The 17,154-nt window shown below is 45.2% G+C and overlaps 1 protein-coding gene across 1 annotated transcript; it reads right to left on the bottom strand.

Moving 5' to 3' along the window:
- Nucleotides 1–2,406: 2,406 nt before the first annotated feature.
- CCNB3 (cyclin B3) lies at nt 2,407–15,375 on the bottom strand. Its single transcript, XM_017885945.1, has 5 exons — nt 14,740–15,375; nt 7,442–7,597; nt 6,474–6,623; nt 2,951–3,081; nt 2,407–2,715 (listed from the first exon to the last, which is right to left on the bottom strand). Exons 1-5 carry the CDS (start codon nt 14,908–14,910, stop codon nt 2,646–2,648), a joined length of 678 nt encoding a protein of 225 aa, XP_017741434.1. The 5' UTR covers nt 14,911–15,375; the 3' UTR covers nt 2,407–2,645.
- Between the last annotated feature and the right edge of the window lie 1,779 nt (nt 15,376–17,154).

The raw sequence follows: 17,154 nt of genomic DNA on the forward strand, positions 1-17,154 counted from the left end.
CTCAGCTCACTGCAAGCTCCGCCTCCCGGGTTCACGCCATTCTCCTGCCTCAGCCTCCCGAGTAGCTGGGACTACAGGCGCCCGCCACCTCGCCCGGCTAGTTTTTTGTATTTTTAGTAGAGACGGGGTTTCACCGTGTTAGCCAGGATGGTCTCGATCTCCTGACCTCGTGATCCGCCCGTCTCGGCCTCCCAAAGTGCTGGGATTACAGGCTTGAGCCACCGCGCCCGGCCGTCAGGCATTTTTCTAAGCATGTCACATTATTTCACAGGCTATGTTTGTTTTATTTATGAATTACTGGGCACATTTCTCTACCAGAGTGTTTTTATGACCTATATAGATGATTTTGTAGTTTATTTAAACTTTTAGCATTTTTTAGCTTTGTTTTTTAAACTGTTATGATCTTAAAGATACAGGCAGATATAAAGTTATATATACATATAGAAATAAAATAATTTGCATCCAGTTAAGAAAATAAAACTGTTAAAAATACATAAGGTTAAAAGAAAGCTAGTTTTATTTATATATAGAGAGTCATCAAAATATAAAAGCAATTTTTTTTTTGAAGCAGGATCTTGCTCTATTGCCCAGGCTGGAGTACAGTGGCATGATCATGGCTTACTGCAACATCTGCCTTCTGGGCTCAAGTGATCCTCCTGCCTCAGCCTCCTGAGTAGCTGGGACCACAGGCATGAGCCACTATGCCTGGCTAACTTTTTAACTTTTTGTAGAGACAGGGTCTCACTGTATTGCCCAGGTGGGTCTCGAACTCCTGGGCTGAAGTGATCTTCCCTCCTTGGTCTCCCTAAGTTTTGGGATGACAGGTGTGAGCCACCTCACTGGGCCAGCAAATTCCTGATAAAGAAATAGATATGCTTATTTAATAAGGCACTAAATATTAGGTTGGTGCAAAAGTTATCCCGGTTTTTGCCATTAAAAGGAATGGCAAAAACCACGATAACTTTTGCACCCACTTTTAACAAGATCCAGTTCTAACAGCTACCTTAATTTTGAAGTAGTGATGAGTGTGTGCAAAATAAATGTTGACGCATTGCAAAAACAACAAAAATGACTGATGGTTTCATTAGCACCTTTAAAGAACAGGGTTGGTAAAAAGGGGGAAATAATTCAACTGGTTAATTTTTTTTCCCTTGATGTAAAGCTCCAGAATTCAAAAGCAGGTACATGACACATCCTTCTAGTAAGGCTGGAGACTTGCAAGATGGCTTCCAGCCTATTGCTTTTAGCATGTTCATGCAAAGTTGGCTGTGCCAGCAGAATCACTGCTGAGCAGCTTGGACCTCCCTGGCCGTACCTTTAGTCATCTTGCAACACAGTGGAATGGGGCAGGAGGAAACCTAGTGATGTGTGGTCTCCAAGGCAAAGCAAGTCAGGAGGAAGAATGGGAAACTGATTCAAAGGGAAGGAAAGCGCTGAGACACCTAAGGGCTTGGCATGCTCATCTATCTGTCTCTAACCCATCAGAAAAGGTGATGTAATTACAATAGCATGGAGAGTCTTGGGACAGAATTGAAGAGGCATTTTCCCCGTAACTGCTTCCTTGATTGTCCTCTCCACCAAATGTCCACCCTCCAGGACTGATATTCAAAATATTTGACAAGTGGTAACAAATAGTCACAGACCAATCAGCATAATTGCCAGCTACAATACTAGAATAGAGTACTAGAGGTCTCCTGCTGTGGTAGACTTTACTTGCTGGATTGTGGGGAGGTCCTGGGGTGAGACTGAGGAGTGGCTCTTGAACAACTGGCATACTGGATGTTCCACTCCTCCATTAACAACTTAAGTAATTGTCCCAGTACACATTACCCCAAAGGTAGGGCACAGTGAAAAAGAAAGCAGAATATCTTAATGCTATATGAGTTAAAGATTGGGCAAGTCATTGATGCTTGGGACACCTTGCCAATTTCACAGATAGGAATTTCTTCTCTTGGCAGAAGACAAGGGCCAAAAATGATTTCAGCACATACCACTCCAAGAGTATTTTCAAATTTGGACTCTAAAAAGCTGCCAAACTGAAAGCAAGGCTACATTTGGATTAAAATCCTGATCCCCAACTTTTCATCATCTAGGAAGAAGCAAAGAAAGCAAAATACCTGAGATTGAAACCAAAGGGTATTAGCCTGCACTGCCAGCTGCCCAGCTCTGAACAGAGAGGCCTGCCTGTCAGGTAAGGAGCTTTCTCCTTGGACTGGGCACCTCCTTCTGTAGCCCCATCCATCAGTTCACAGTTAGCTCAATTCCTCTTCCCATGAGGAGAAGGCTTCTAAACAGAGGAGGGAATTGGGTAACCTAGGCCCTGGGGCCCAGCCTTGACTAGGAAGAAAAAAAAAATTTATTCAGCTGTGCGTGGGATTCCTGAACAATAAGAGGGGAGATGAGCCATTTTAACAATAACCATTAATTTTTTATTAAATTTGTAGTCAAATATGACAATATTTTTTTCTTTCATAAAAACAAACAACATAAATATTTATAACATTATCAGTTTGGGAAAAGACAAAGAGAGGAAAATGAATAAAAGCAATCAAAAGACAAATTCAAACACAGAATAAATATACCCTATTAACATGCATGCCTAGTCCTGTGGCTGCTGCTAGAGTACCAGGCCCTTGGCCTCACAATCAGTAGTTCAAAATCTCCTCCAGCTTCAACACATCCAAGGTGGGGATTTTGGTGACTTCAAAGAAGACCCTGCAAAAGGAAGAGGGGTCTCCTCAGTATAGAATAGGGCAAATACAATCAGGCTCCATGGAACAAGTGGGACATATGGCCCTTAGTTCCCTATCTTGCTTTAACCCTAGAGTAGAAAGGAAGGTGAAAAGTGCCTAAATCTTTTTCTCTTAAGTGAGGCTAGTCTGGGTCTAGTATTTTAAAGCTTCCCCATAAATGAACACAAACCCAACCTCATCCGGGGCTTGGTACTTACGGGTGAGAATACTTGTAATACACAGCCTTGAGACTATCGTAAGAACTGAAAGTCAGCAGTTTGTTCAGCTGTCTGATCAAGGGGTGAAGCTCAGAGATACTGTAGCCACTGTAATACTCCAGGAAGGGAACCTGGAAGAAGCAGCATAAATAGTGATTTCTACTATAGGAAGCACAATCCTCCCTCCATCTCTGCTATCCCAAGTCTAAGCTTCCCACACATGGTTTAAACAGAGATGACATTCAAAACATTTCAAAGACTCACATAGTACGGATGCTGATCAATAATTATACTATGCTATACAGAATAGGTTCCAGCCACAAATTACTGGGATGGCTATATCCATACGTACCAGTTAGATATTAGCTCTTGGCCAGGTGTGGTAGGGATCATGCCTGTAATCTCAGCACATCAGGAGCCCAAGGCAGGAGGACTGCTTGAGCCCAGGAATTCAAGACCAGCCTGGGCAACAAAGCAAGACCCTATCTCTATAAAAAAATTAAAAAATTATCTGGGCATGGTGGTGTGGACCTGTAGTCCCATCTACTTGGGAGGCTGAGGCAGGAGGATCGCTTGAGCCCAGGAGTTCGAGGCTGCAGTGAGCTATGATCACTGCACTCCAGCCTTGGTAACAGAGCAAGACCCTATCTCTTAACAACAACAACAAAAAAGATAATAGCCCTGGTCACGGATGTTCATGTAAGCAGAAATCCACCAGTCCGAAGGAACAGAACTGATTTTGTAATTTACTCACTCTCAGGTCCAGAGCTAATGGCCAGGTAAACCCTAGAACAAAGTTTAGGTGCCAACTCAACTGCCAACGTGAACTTAAGGCTGATCCTCCTCTCCGACTGTAACAGCTATCATGGCACAGGTTCATTTTCTCACTCAGCTAAGAATGCCTATTATGTGACAGAAGCGGTATAGCAGTGTTTAAGAGCAGAGGTCCTGGAGGCAAAATGCTTCAGGTCAAATTTCAGTTCCCCTAACAGCTTGGCCTGGAGCCAGTTAATTAACCTCTTGGGGCCTCAGTTTCCCAATCTGCCAAATGGGGATTATTACAGTAATTCCATCATAGGGTTTAATATGTGTGTGTGTGTGTGTGTGTGTGTGTATCATACATAGAACAGAGTCTGGCATATAGTAAGTGCCCAAACAATGCTAACGAGGATTACCAAGCCCTATACGTAGGATCCTGGGAACACAAAAATGAACGAGGGACCTGCCCTTGAGGAGTTTGTAGTCTAGTAGAGGAGACAGATGTGCAAACAGAGAGTTAAAAATGTGGTAAGTGCTAGAATGGAAGTGAGCATAGGACACTGGAGGAACACAGCAGCAGGACCCACAAACTGTGGGGAGAGTCACAGAAAGCTTCACAGAGGAGAGCATGTTCACAATGGTTGGTGAAGTGGGGAGCTCAACAGACAGAGAAAGGAAGAGGATTTGGTGGTTTCCTCAAAATGCCTTATTTTCCTTGAACTCCTCTTTTTCAAGTATCTTACCTGGAAGCCCAAATAGCTTACCTGGAAGTGAAGGTGGGAGTTAAGAAGCCCACGAATTTGGATCCCTTTATCTTTCACATGGTACCTGAGACAGTTCTGCAGGAAACCCAGGACTCCCCCAAATACTGTTTGGAAACTACCACCACCACAGGCAAAGGGCGGTCATTGGCGTGCTGAGTAGGGGAGTAACACAAGGGGGTAATGGAGTAGACTGGATGTGTTAAATAAGATTAAAAGGCCCCAGTGCCACTGTGTCAGTTCAGACTCTCAAATGCTTCACCTTGACTATGTTGTAATAGCCTGCTCACTGGTGTTCTCTCTCATCTACTCTACCTTCTATTTTGCTACACCACTACTGTTTCTAAAACACACAAACAGGAGCAGGTCACCTCCTGCCTAAAAAACCTTCAATGCCTTAGTGTAGCCTTCAAGGCCTTTCTTTCACAATCTGACCATGATCTACCATTCCAGTCTCATCTGTCACTATTAACATCATTAGCACCTCTCCTTTTACAACACTCTCTGCTGTATCCACAGGGGATGTCTTATTCTGCCCTAAACACAACATACTTCCTCTTTAATGCCTTCGTGTCTTTTTAATTATTACTCCCTCTACCCAGAATGTCTCCTCTCACAAGTTCCTACACACCTTTCAAGACCCAGCTCAAAAGTCACCTCTTCTGTGAAGCCTTCCTTATCTATAGGAGAGGCAGTATACTAACATAGAGGATTGTGGAGTCAGACTACCCGAGTTCAGATTCGGGATGACATTTAGCTGATAAGCCCTGGTTTAGTCACCAAGTGTGAGAACACTGAAATATTTCTATCTTAGTTGGCACACAGTTTGCTGCCCTGGACCCATCAGCTGTCCCCCTCTTGGCCCACTGGATTTCCATGGGATCCAAGGGTCAAAGCCTGGTTCAGCATGGGGCCTCCAGGCCCTTAGCTCCAGAGCTGTGGCCATGCCCATTCTGATTACACAGTTGGTTTAGATTGTGAACACCACTCCTAGTTTCCAAAGCCTAGCTCCACCTCTCATCAGCTGTGTAAATATGGGAGTTATTTCTTATCTGCAAAACAGGGATAACGGTACTACCATGTGGGGTTGTTGTGGAGATTAAATGAGTTAATATGCAAAGTGCTTAGATCACTGTCTAAGCACTCAATAAATGCCAGTCATGATTATTATTTATTCTTTTTCATCATCACTATCATCTATTGAATGCTTTCTCTGTTTCAAGAAATTCTAATATGGCTTGTCCAAGTTCACATAAGTACTTTATGTGGTTCTTTCTCAGCACACAGAGGTTCTTCCCTCAGTGGCTCCAGGATTTTTAGGTAGGAGGAGCTCAGAAGTGGTTGAGCAGAGGGGCTGCATTTGTGAGCATACTCCTGCTACTTGGATTACATATTATACATATCATCAGTAAGAATGCAAAATTCACTAAAGTTGATTTTACCCCCAAGTTTTCATACAATTGAGAAAGCATCAAATATGAGTTTTATTTGTATTGGAGCAGGAGGCTTTGTGAGGGCCTTCTTCAGAGAAGAACACTATAGTCATGCCCAAGTGCCACTTTTATAGACACAGACGGTTGCTTTCACTACTCTTCTCTGGCTCAGTGGTTTTCAAACCCTGTTCCAACAAGCTCCCTCAGGGGCCAGCCTTGCTGAGGGGATTGCAAGAGACAAGAGGGGAACAGGGCTGGGGATAAGAAGTAGGGTCACACTACTCCCTATGACAACCAGAATACCTTCACAGTAATCTGGTATGTAATATTTGGCTTTCAGGTGAGCTTTCTTTGGAACAAAGGGTACTTTGATTATGAAAAACGACATAATTCAAAACTATTGCTATAGAAGCCCTTGTCCCGTTGTCCAGGTGTTAGAGTTCATAATTGTGAGTATGTGTCAGTTTTGTCCCCAAGAGTTTCCCATGGCCCTAATTTACACCATCCCCCGAGCTGACCTTGTGCTTTTTTTAAATCTGTGCCCCACACCCCTATCTCGCAAGTGTTTACCCAGTATTCGAGCTTCTTCATGTAGAGGGCCAGTAGTAAGGAGGCAGCAGCTAGCTTGGAAGCCTTCTCCTGGACATAGTTGTATTCCTGCAGGGTCATCTCACAGATGTAGCGGGACAAGGTCAGTGTCTTCATGTTGGTGTGGATACACTAAAGGCAATGAGAAGACTGGCTCAGAAATCAATTTAGAAAGCTGGCACCAAGCAGAGGACTCCCTCTCCAGTTACATCATCCCGAGCCTCAGTGGCCCTCTGTTTGAGTAATGTGCCTTTCTCCTGCAACCATAATTCACCTCATCTTCCCTACCCACAAAAACAGACTCTTTAGGGGGGATTCTGAAACAGTTAGTGGGATTTGCCACCTTTAGGATTTTAATCAAATTATCAACTGTATGTATGGTACTGGCCCACATCCCCCCTTGCTATATGGGTCATTCTTTAAAGAGCCAAAGTTCCTCCCACCGTGACTCTGTTCCTGGTCCTCCCTAGAAGGTGTTCCATACTTCAAAACAACCTTTTCCCTTTTCTTGTTTAAACTTATTTTTTAAAAATTACAACCTATCACACACACAAAAAGAAAAGTACATCGCACACATTTGCACAATAAAATGAATTATAAAGTGACCTCCCTTGTAACCAATACTCAGGCAAAGAATGAGAATATTGCCACCATCCCCCCACAAAGCTTTCCATGTGTCCCTCCCTGATCAAAGAAACGTTTCTCCTCCCTAACTCCGGCCTCACTTCAAAACCTTATAGACACACTGTGGAAATCTGCAACTCACCCCCGGCCACCTCCCATTGTTTCACAAAGATTGCCAAGCTTTAACCTAGGAGGTTGGATGGAAGGAGAATGCTCCCTGCTGCCTGTTGTCCCTTTTCCCTTTCCTACCACTCAGGCAGCTACTCTGGGTGTAAAGGAGACTAACTCAGCAGTGGGAGAATGAAGATGTGTCTCTTCTCTCTTACCCTAGCATATCTGCGCAGAAAATGATAGGCGACTGGAATGTTAATGTCAAATTTGATGACGTTCAGGATGTCGACTTCCATGTTGAGCATCTCATATCGCTGATAATTATCATCACAGATGTACACAAAGTCATCCACACAAGGTGGGTTGTGCTCCTACGGGTGGAGAGGAGAGGAGGTGACAACCAGGCAGACAGCCCCATCCTTTCTGCTTAGAGGTAAAAGCCAGCGGGAAGAAGGGTGAAGGATTTCCTGGCATAAATCTTCAGGGTAGCTCTGAGACTCAGCTTCTGGTTGATGTGAGTGGCTCATCAGAAAAAGTAAACCAAAGAAAGGACAGAAGAGGCCTGCCCCAAAACTGTACCACCACCACCAGATAGAGGATAGGACCTCCTGGGGGTGAATTCTTACAGTGCCAGAAGCAACATAATGGGGCACAGGATTTAGGAGTAGCAATCTGCCCTCTGAGAACCACGAATGGGAAATCTAAGGCCTGCTCTGGAGGGAAGGACAGAAGGAAGCCACAGAAAGGGGAGCTAGAGAGAGAAAATACGTCTGTATTTTGTGTCCTAGTGTAAGGAATGAGTAAGGATGCTTGAAGAGGGCAATACAGGGTATCTGGCAGTGAGAGAGGGGGAGAGGCAGACAGGCACAGAGGAAACATAAGCAGAGACAAAGGTATGCGGTGGGCAGAGTGTGCCGAGGCGCCCAGAGGTCAGACAAGGGAGGGTCAGGCCAGGCTGAGGGTGAGAAGAACCTCTGTCCCAGGAGCACCTTCCAGTGCTCTGCCCTCTGGAGGTCAAACATTGGTTTGGAGAAACAATGAGGACACAGGAAGGCCCCTAATTCTTCTCCCTACCTGCAGCTTACTGCCCACCACAGCCTTCTTCCCCTACCTTTTCCCTATTTTTGGATCACAGACAGGCCAACCCTTTGGTGTGGCAGACAAGGAAACCTAGGCTCAGAGAAAAGTGATGTGCTCAGGTTCACACAGCAAGCTAGTGTTAACACCAGGGCAAGAACCTCTCTCTTCCACTGCTCTGTGCAACCGCTACTGTCTCCTTTCTCTCCTCATGCAATCTCCACACCTCCCCTAAACAAAAGGCTTTCTGTACTTCTTAATCCTGTGAGAGGAAGACACCCCTCCTCCATAGGACTTGGTAGGTGCCCTCTGTCCTGGCCAACAGAGGAGGGGTGCTCCAACTCCCAGGATTTGCTAAGAAGTGCCCACCACTCCCTCCCTCCCTCTCTTTCACTTCCACCCTCCCTTCCCCTTTCTGTCAGCCAGGGACCACCCGCAGTGTTCTTAACACCACTGAAGGTAAGGCACAGCACAGCTCTCCAAGACACAGAAAGAGCCAGGGAGAAAGCAGGAAACAAAGGGAGGGAACAAGAGAGGTAAGGAAAGAGGAGGGGAGGTGGGCACAGGGTGGGGAGGGAGGGGCAAGAACTGAGTGAGAAAAGCCACCGAGAAAGAGAAAAGAAAAGAAAAGATTGAGTAACTGAGGAAAGAAAAGATCAATTGAGGAAAGAAGGAAGAAAGGAGGAAGGAAAGAGGGAAGGTAGGAAAGAGGGAGGGAAGAAGGAAGTAGAGAGGGAGAACAAAGGGAAAATGGAGTAAGGGAAGGAGAAAAAAGAAGGGAGGGAAAAAAGGAGGGAAGAAGGGAGGGAAGAAGGAAAAGAAAGGAAGGGAGGGACTGAGGAACAAGGGAGGAGGGGAAGGAGGGAGGGAAAGAAGGAGAAAGCAGGGAGAGAATAAAGGAGGGAGGGAAGGAGGGAAAAAAGGAGGGAGAAAGAGAGGGCAGGAGGAAGGAGAAAGGAAGGGAAGCAAGAAGAAAGCAGGGAGGGAGGGAGGGAGGAAGGGTAGAAGGAAAACGAGAGGGAGGCAGGGAAGGAGAAAGGAGGGAGGGTAGGAGGAAAAGGGGAAGGAAGGAGGAAAGGAGGAAGGAGGGAGAGAGGGAGGGTAGAAGGAAGGAGAAACAGAGGGAGGGAAGTGGAAAATAGGGAGGAAGGGAGGCGAGGAGGAGGAGGGAGGGAGAAGAGGAGGAGGGAGGGAGAAGGAGAAGGGAGTGAGAAGAGGAGGAGGAGGAAGGAGGGAGGGCAGGAGGAGGAAGAAGGGAGGGAGAAGGGGAGAAGGGAAGGGAAGGAGAAGAGGAGGAGGAGGGAAAAGAGGAGGAGGAGGGAGGAGGAAGGAGGGAGGGAGGGAGAAGAGGAGGAGGAAGGGAGGGAGGATCGGAGGAGGGAGGGAGGGAGGGGGAAGAGGAGGAGGAGAAAGGAGGGAGGGAGAAGAGGAGGAGGAGAAAGGAGGGAGGGAGGGAGAAGAGGAGGAGGAGGAAGGAAGGAGGGAGGAAGAAGAGGAGGAGGAGTAAGGAGGGAGGGAGGGAGGAAAGTAGGAAGAAGGAGGGAGGAAAGGAGGAGGAAGGAGGGAGGAAGGGAGGAAAGGAGGGAGAGAGGGAAGGAGAAAAGAGGGAAGAAGAAAAGAGGGAAGGAGGGGGCTAAGAGGAAGGAGGGCAAGAGGAAGGAGGAATGAGGTTGGGAAGAAGAAAAGAGGAACAGAAGGAAGGAGGGTATAAGGAAAGAGGGTGGAAGAAATGAGGGAGGGAGAGGAGGAGGAAGGAGGGAAGAAGGGAGGAGGGACTGAGGGAGGGTAGGAGGAAGAAGGGACAGAGGGAGACAAAGAGAAAGGAGGGAGGGAAGGAAGGAAATAGGGTGGAAGGGAGGGTAGGAGGAAGGGAGCGTAGGAGGAATGAGGGAGAAAGAAAGGGAAGGAGAAAGAAGGGAGGGGGAGAGGGTAGGAGGAAGGATGGAGGGAGGGAGGGATAAAGAAAGGAAGAGAAGGAAGAAGAAAGGAGGGAGGACAGGAAGAAGGGAGAAAAAGAGAAAGAAGGGAGGAAGGGAGAGAGGCAGGGAGGGAGGGAAAGGGGAGTGCAGAAGGAAAGAGGATAGGAGGAAGGAAGGAGAATAGAATGAAGAAGGAGAATGGGAGGAAAAGAGGAGGGAGGAAGGGAGGAAAAGAGTAGGGAGGGAAAGGAGGGAGGAAGAGAGGGTAGGAGGAATTAGGGACTAAAGGAGTGTAGGAGGAAGGAGGGGAGGAAGGAAAGGAGGAGGAAGGAGGGAGGGCCGAAGGAAGGGTAGACAGGAGGAGGGTGGGAGAGAGGGTAGGAGGAAGGCAGGAGAAAAAGGGTAGGAAGAAGGAGAGAAAGAGGGAACAAAGGAAGGAGAAAAGGAGGGAAGGAAGGAGAAGGGCAGGAAGGAAGGAGTAAGGGAAGGAAGGAGGAAAAAAGGAGGGAGGAAAGGAGGGTATGAGGAAGGAGAGTAGAAGAAAGTAGGAGGAAGGTGGGCGGGAGGAAGTGTGGGAGGAAAAAGGGAGGGAGAAAGGGAAGGAGAAAAAAGGGAGGGAGGGAAGGAGGAAACGGAGAAAGGAAGAAGGGAGAGAAGGAAGGTAGAAAAAGGGAGGGGGAAGGAGGAAGGAGGGTGCAGAGGGAGGGTAGGAGGAAGGAGGGAGAAAGGGAGAGTAGGAGGAAGAAGGGAGATAAGCAAGGAGGGAGGGAAGGAGAAAGGGAAGGAAGGATGGAGGAAGAAGGGAGAAAGAAAGAAGGGAGGAAGGGGAGAAGAAATGAGGGAAGAAGGGTAGGAGGAATGAGGGACAGAGAGAGAAAGAGGAAGGAGAGAAGGAGGGAGGCAAGGAGGGAGGGAAGAAGGAAGGAGGGAGGGAGGGAAGCACAAAGGAAGATGAAAGGGAGAATAGGAGAATGGAGCGTGAAAGGGAGGGTACAAGGAAGAAGATAGGGAGGGAAGGTGAGAGAAAGAAGGGAGGGAGAGGAAGGAAGGAGGGAGAAAGGGAAAGAGGGAAGGAGGAGGGAGGGAGGGAGAGGTCCTGTGGGATAGGGAGGAAGAGATGGAGCTAGCAAGAGAGAAAGGGAGTGTGCTAGGGAGAAAGCAAGCCAGGGAAAGGAAAAGAGAGGGAAAGAAGCAGAGAGTGAGCAAGCCACATAGGGAAAGAGGGAGACAGCAAAGGAGGGAGGGAAGGAGGAAGGGGGAAAGGAATAGAAGGGGAGGAGAAGAGGGGTCCTGTGAAATTCGGAGGAAGGGAGGGAAGAGAGGGAGCAAGGGAGGCAGGGAAAGCAAGCGAGGGAAGGAGAGAGGGAGGGAGGAAATGGGTAAGAGAAGGAGGGAGGGAAAAAAACAGGACAGGGAGTAAAAGGGGAAGGGAGAGAGTAGGCAAGGAAGAAAAAGAGGGAGCCTGGGAGGGAAGAAAGCAGGTGAGGAAGGGAGAGAGCAGGTGAGGGAGCAAGGGAAAGAGAGGAAAGGAGAGAGCAAGCCACGGAGGGAGGGAGGGAGGGTATAGACTAGCCAGGGAGAAAGGAATCTATCCACCAAGTGAGAGAGGGAGCCTGGGAAGGAAGCAAGAGGGAAAGAAAGAGGGAGTCAGCAGGTAAGTGAGGGAGGGAGGAAAAAGGGAAGGAGTGAGCAAGGGAGGAAAAGCAGGAGGAAGGGAGGAGGGAGCAAGCAAGCTGGCATAGGAGGAAGGGATAGAGTAAGGGAGGGAGGGCTCAAGTGAGCAGGTGAGTAAGGGGCAACAAAGGAGGGTGGGGTGGTGAGTGAAGGAAAACAATCACTGGAGGGCAGGTGACAGGGAAAGAAGGAGGGGAGGAAGGGAGCAAGTTAAGGAGGGAGAGAATGAGGCAGGGAGGGAGGGAGGGGTAAGAGCCAGTATGTGCCTGGGGAGGAGAGGGAGGCAGGAGCTGGGGAGTGAACCAACACAGAAACAAGCCCACAGTTCTAAAGTTCTTTGAAATCCTTGGTAAAAGTTGCCACTTCTCTGCTTCCAAACCCTAAGGCTTCCTACAACTAGCCTAGCTGAAGGAAAAATGAAAGTTGAACAAGATCAGTTACCACCTAGGGAAGGGGAATCAGAGAGGTTAGTTAGATGGATAATGGTCATGAAGAAAAGGTCAGCTACTCACTTTTATACTGCTACTTCCCAAATTACTATTTCACCTGGACCATTTAGACTCACTGCCATCAACACCAGGCCATTTTCTCTTAAATGTCTCCAGCACCCTGGTTAGGCAATGCTTTGTTATATAAGCAGATTGAGACTCCACCAGATGGGGATGGAGTTGGTAGAACAAGAAAATGGTGGAGGCAGAGAATCATGGACCAGAAGGAAGCTGTAAAAAGAATTGCCCATTTAATTAGGTGGATGCCCACATAATACATCTTCAGATAGAAAATGGAAGAACCTTGCTGATGCCAGGAAACAAATACACCACCATTGCCAACCAACACCAGCTTCTCTGCTTTGGGAAAAGGGACAAAAAATGTGGCAGAAAAAAATAATTTGTATGTATGTAACTGTATACACACACATCAGTACACATATACACAAGTGTATACACGTGTATATACGTACATATAAATGTATGTATACACAGTTATGTGTCACTTAACAAGAGGGATATGTTATGAGAAATGCATCATTTTCATCATTGTGGGAAGATCACAGATAAGAGTGTACCTCCAAAAACCTAGATGGTGCAGCCTACACACCCAGGTTATATGGTATATAGCCTGTTGCCCCTAGGCTACACACCTGTACACACGTGACTCTACTGAATTCTGTAGGCAATTATAACACAATGGTATTTGCTTAGCCTATCTAAACATAGAAAAAGTAAAGTAACAATACAGCATAAAAGATTTAAAAACAGTACACCTGTATTGGGCACTAACCATGAATGGAGCTTGTGGGAGTAGAAGTTGCTCTGGGTGAGTCAGTGTGTGAGTGGTGAGTGAATGGCAAGGCCTGGGACATTCCTGTACACTGCCATGGACTTTATAAACACTGTACCTGTACAATTAGGCTACACTAAATTTATAAAAAATATTTTTTCTTCAATAATAAATTAACCTTAGCTTACTGTAACTTTATTTTATAAAACTTTGGCTATTTTATAATAACAGCTTAAAACATAAACACAGTATAAAGCTGTATAAAAATATTTGCTTTCTTTATATCCTTATCATATAAGCTTCCTTCTTTTTTTAAAAAAAAAAAATTTTTTTTTTTTTTTTTGAGACAGGGTCTCGTTTTCTCACCCAGACTGGAATACAGTGGCTTGAACAAAGCTCACTACAGCCTCAACCTCCTGGGCTTAAGGGATCCTCCTGCCTCAGCCTCCTATGTAGCTGGGACCACAGGTATGTGCCACAATACCCAGCTAATCTTTTTTATTTTTTTGTAGAGATGGGGTGTCACTTTGTTCTCTAGGCTGGTCTTAAATTCTTGGGCTCAAGCAGTCCTCTTGTCTTAGCCTCCCAAAGTGCTGGGATTACAGGCATTGAAATACCATGTCCAGCTTTACTTTTTACTTTTAAACTTTTTTATTAAAAATGAAGACACGAACACACACATTAGCCTAGGCCTAGAAACAGTCAAGATCATTAATATCACTGTCTTCCACCTCCACATCTTGTCCCATTGGAAGCTCTTCAGGGGTCATAATATGCATGGAGCTGTCATCTCCTACAACAATGCCTTCTTCTGGAAAACCTCCCTAAGGACATGCCTGAGGCTATTTTACAGTTAACTTTTTTTTTTTTTTTTAAATAACAGTATACTGTAAACCGGATCAGGCACAGTGACTCACACTTGTAATCCCAGTGCTTTGGGAGGCCAAGGCAGGAGGATTGCTTGAGGCCAGGAGTTCAAGACCAGCCTGGGCAAAATGAGACCCCCACCCCTACAAAAAATTTTCTGAAAATTAGCCAGGCACTGTGGTGCATGCCTATAGTCCTAGCTACTCGAGAGGCTGTGGTGGGAAGATTGCTTGAGCCCAGGAGTTTGAGGTTACGGTGAGCTATGATCACATCATTGCACTCCGGCCTAGGCAACAGAGCGAGACCTTGTCTCTAATAAAATAATAATAAAACAATTAAAAGTATAGTGAACACATAAACTAGTAACAGTTTATATCATTATCAAGCATTATGTACTGTACGTAATTGTATGTGCTATACTTTTATGACTTGCAGTGCAGTAGGTTTGTTTACACCAGCATCACCATATGAGTAATGCATTACATTACAACATTACAAAAGATAAGATGTCACTAGGTGATAAGACTTTTTCAGCTCCATTATACTCTTACAGGACCACCATAGTATAAGCAGTCCATCATTGACCAAAACATTGTTATGCAGCACATAACAATGAATATATATGAATATATATTTATTCACTGGGTTGGACGGAAACTTGATTAGTTCTCCAGGCCATAGGGACTCAGGCTCACCTCAAATTTTGCTGCAATCATAAAGGCAGCGGCACCAAGGAGTTGTAACTTATCCTTCTTGCATACTGCCTTCATTAGGTAGAGATCCACCAGCTTCACTGCCAAGTACAGGGTCTCATGGGTCATCTCAAAGGACACCTGGAGGAATACACACACGACACAGATCTGCATATTGTCCAGCTCCAAAGTCGCCTCCAGACAGATCTAGCTACCTGGATGGTCTGCAACATCAAGAACAGTCCTGGCTAGCTGGGACTCTGCTACGAATACAGAAACTGCTTTAGCTAGATTCCTGTGTATATCTCCTGTGCCTCTGAGGACACTGGCATTATCTATCCTTACACATTTGGGTAGTTGACCAGCCTTACAAATCAGAGAGAAATGCTCTACCTTCTCTATAAAAGTCTTGAGTGGACACATCCTCTCCCTTTGATCTCTGATACTTAGATTCTTGCTTTCTCCATTTGCTGCCAACTTGTACAGTGACCTCCCAAAGGAGATGTTTATTTAGCTCTGAAATATGGAAACTCATTTATCAGTTTATTCATGTACTACTTTCTCTTCCCAACTAGATATGCTATTAGAATATATCAATTGGGAGTAGCACAATTCAGAAGTGAGCTAAGGGACTGGAGAAGTCAGACTGGGATTAAAGTATTAATAATATAACCCCCTTCCCTTCTTTTCGTTTTCTGACTCATTTGGCTTCTCTCTCGTTTTTTTCTTAGTTTAGCTTATGGTTTGTCAATTGTATTTATCTTTTCAAAAAACGTTTTATTTTGTTGATCTTTTGCATTTTTTTTTTTTTTAGTCTCTATTTCATTTAGTCTTGCCCTGGTCTTTATTCTTTCTTTCCTTCTACTAATTTTGGGTTAAAGCAGTTCTTGCTTTTCCAGTTCCTTAAGGTGCCTTGTTAGATTGTTTGATATTTGACCACTTTTTAAAAATTTATTTATTTTTAAATTTTTATTTATTTATTTATTTATTATTATTTATTTTTTATTATTTTGAGATGGAGTCTGGCTCTGTCCCCCAGGCTGGAGTGCAAGTGGCATGATATTAGCTCACTGCAAAGCTCCGCCTCCTGGGTTCATGCCATTCTCCTGCCTCAGCCTTCTGAGTTAGCCGGGGACTACAAGGCGGCCTGCCACCACGCCTGGCTAATTTTTTGTATTTTTAGTAGAGACGGTTTCATGTGTTAGCCAGGATGGTCTCGATCTCCTGACCTCGCTGATCCGCCCGCTTGGCCTCCAAAAGTGCTGGGATTCAGGTGTGAGCCACCAAGCCCGGGCTGATATTTGTCTAAAATAAAATTTTGCTATAAATTTTCCTCTTAGTACCACTTTTGTTTTATCCCATAGGTTTTGGTATGTTGTATTTCTATTTTCATTTGTTTCAAGAATTTGATTTCCTTCTTAATTTCATTGACCCATTTGTCATTCAGGGGCATGTTGTTTAATGTCCATGTATTTGTACAGTTTCCCAACTTCCTCTTACTATTGATTTCTAGTTTCTTTTCTTATGTATCCTTGTCTTGCCTTCACCAACTCCAAGAAACCATCTCCTATAGCCCTAGTCCCATGGTTTGTGCTGGCCTGTGCAGTACCTTTCTGCAAATTAGAAAAAAAGTGCCTTCTTTGGGTGAATGCAGCCCTTCAAGCATACATCTTATCAAGTAGATAATACCTTTATATGAATTAGCGAAAGGCTACTGCTACCTCAGGGCACAGCAGCCCCATAGCCAGAATGCACAGCTTGGCAAACAAAGTGTGAGCTAGAGTCTATTGGCGGTTTCAGTCTTGGCTAGAGACCCTGTACAGGAATAATTTGCACATCTATACACAAGAGTCCCACCCAATCTTCAGTGATGCTTCTTCCTCACAACCCCTTGGGTTCTTAGGATTCAAGAATAAAATCTGTCCTCATCCAACAACTCAACCAATGCATGAATATTCTCTTTAACATCTCCACCAAGTAGTTGTTTAGATCCTGCCATACAAACCTCCAAATATAGCCCAATGTCTTTTTGAATGGCTTTAACAGAAAATTCTCCCTTATATTGAGTGACATTACCCTCCCTGTAAGTTTCACTTAATTGGACCTCTCCTTGTATAGGTTACTCTTAATGACTGGTACCTAGATGATCCAAAAAATAGTCAATGAGAAGCACTTGAAATTGACATATATTTTCATGGATGAATGATTGTCTGAAGATGGTCAAATATAATGGTTCAGCAATACACACATTATATTTCTGAATAACAGAAATACCAAGAAACAGTTCTTATTGTTTCTGGAATACGGCCTTGGATCTACTCAGAAACCTGTTCTATGTTAGTTTCCTATTGGTGCCTGATATAGTTTGGATGTTGTCCCCTCTAGATCTCATGTTGAATTTTAATCCCCAATGTGGGA

This window comes from Rhinopithecus bieti, unplaced genomic scaffold (assembly GCF_001698545.2).
Source record: "Rhinopithecus bieti isolate Rb0 unplaced genomic scaffold, ASM169854v2 scaffold_15791, whole genome shotgun sequence".
Classification (NCBI taxonomy): domain Eukaryota; kingdom Metazoa; phylum Chordata; class Mammalia; order Primates; family Cercopithecidae; genus Rhinopithecus; species Rhinopithecus bieti.

Coding starts and splice junctions, on each gene's coding strand:
- CCNB3 (XM_017885945.1), bottom strand. CDS start 14,910: ATGCAGATCTGTGTCGTGTGTGTATTCCTCCAGGTGTCCTTTGAGATG. Junction 7,598..14,739: donor TGATTGCAGCAAAATTTGAG/GTGAGCCTGAGT, acceptor CTCCACCCGTAG/GAGCACAACCCACCTTGTGT. Junction 6,624..7,441: donor TTCTGCGCAGATATGCTAGG/GTAAGAGAGAAG, acceptor CATTGCCTTTAG/TGTATCCACACCAACATGAA.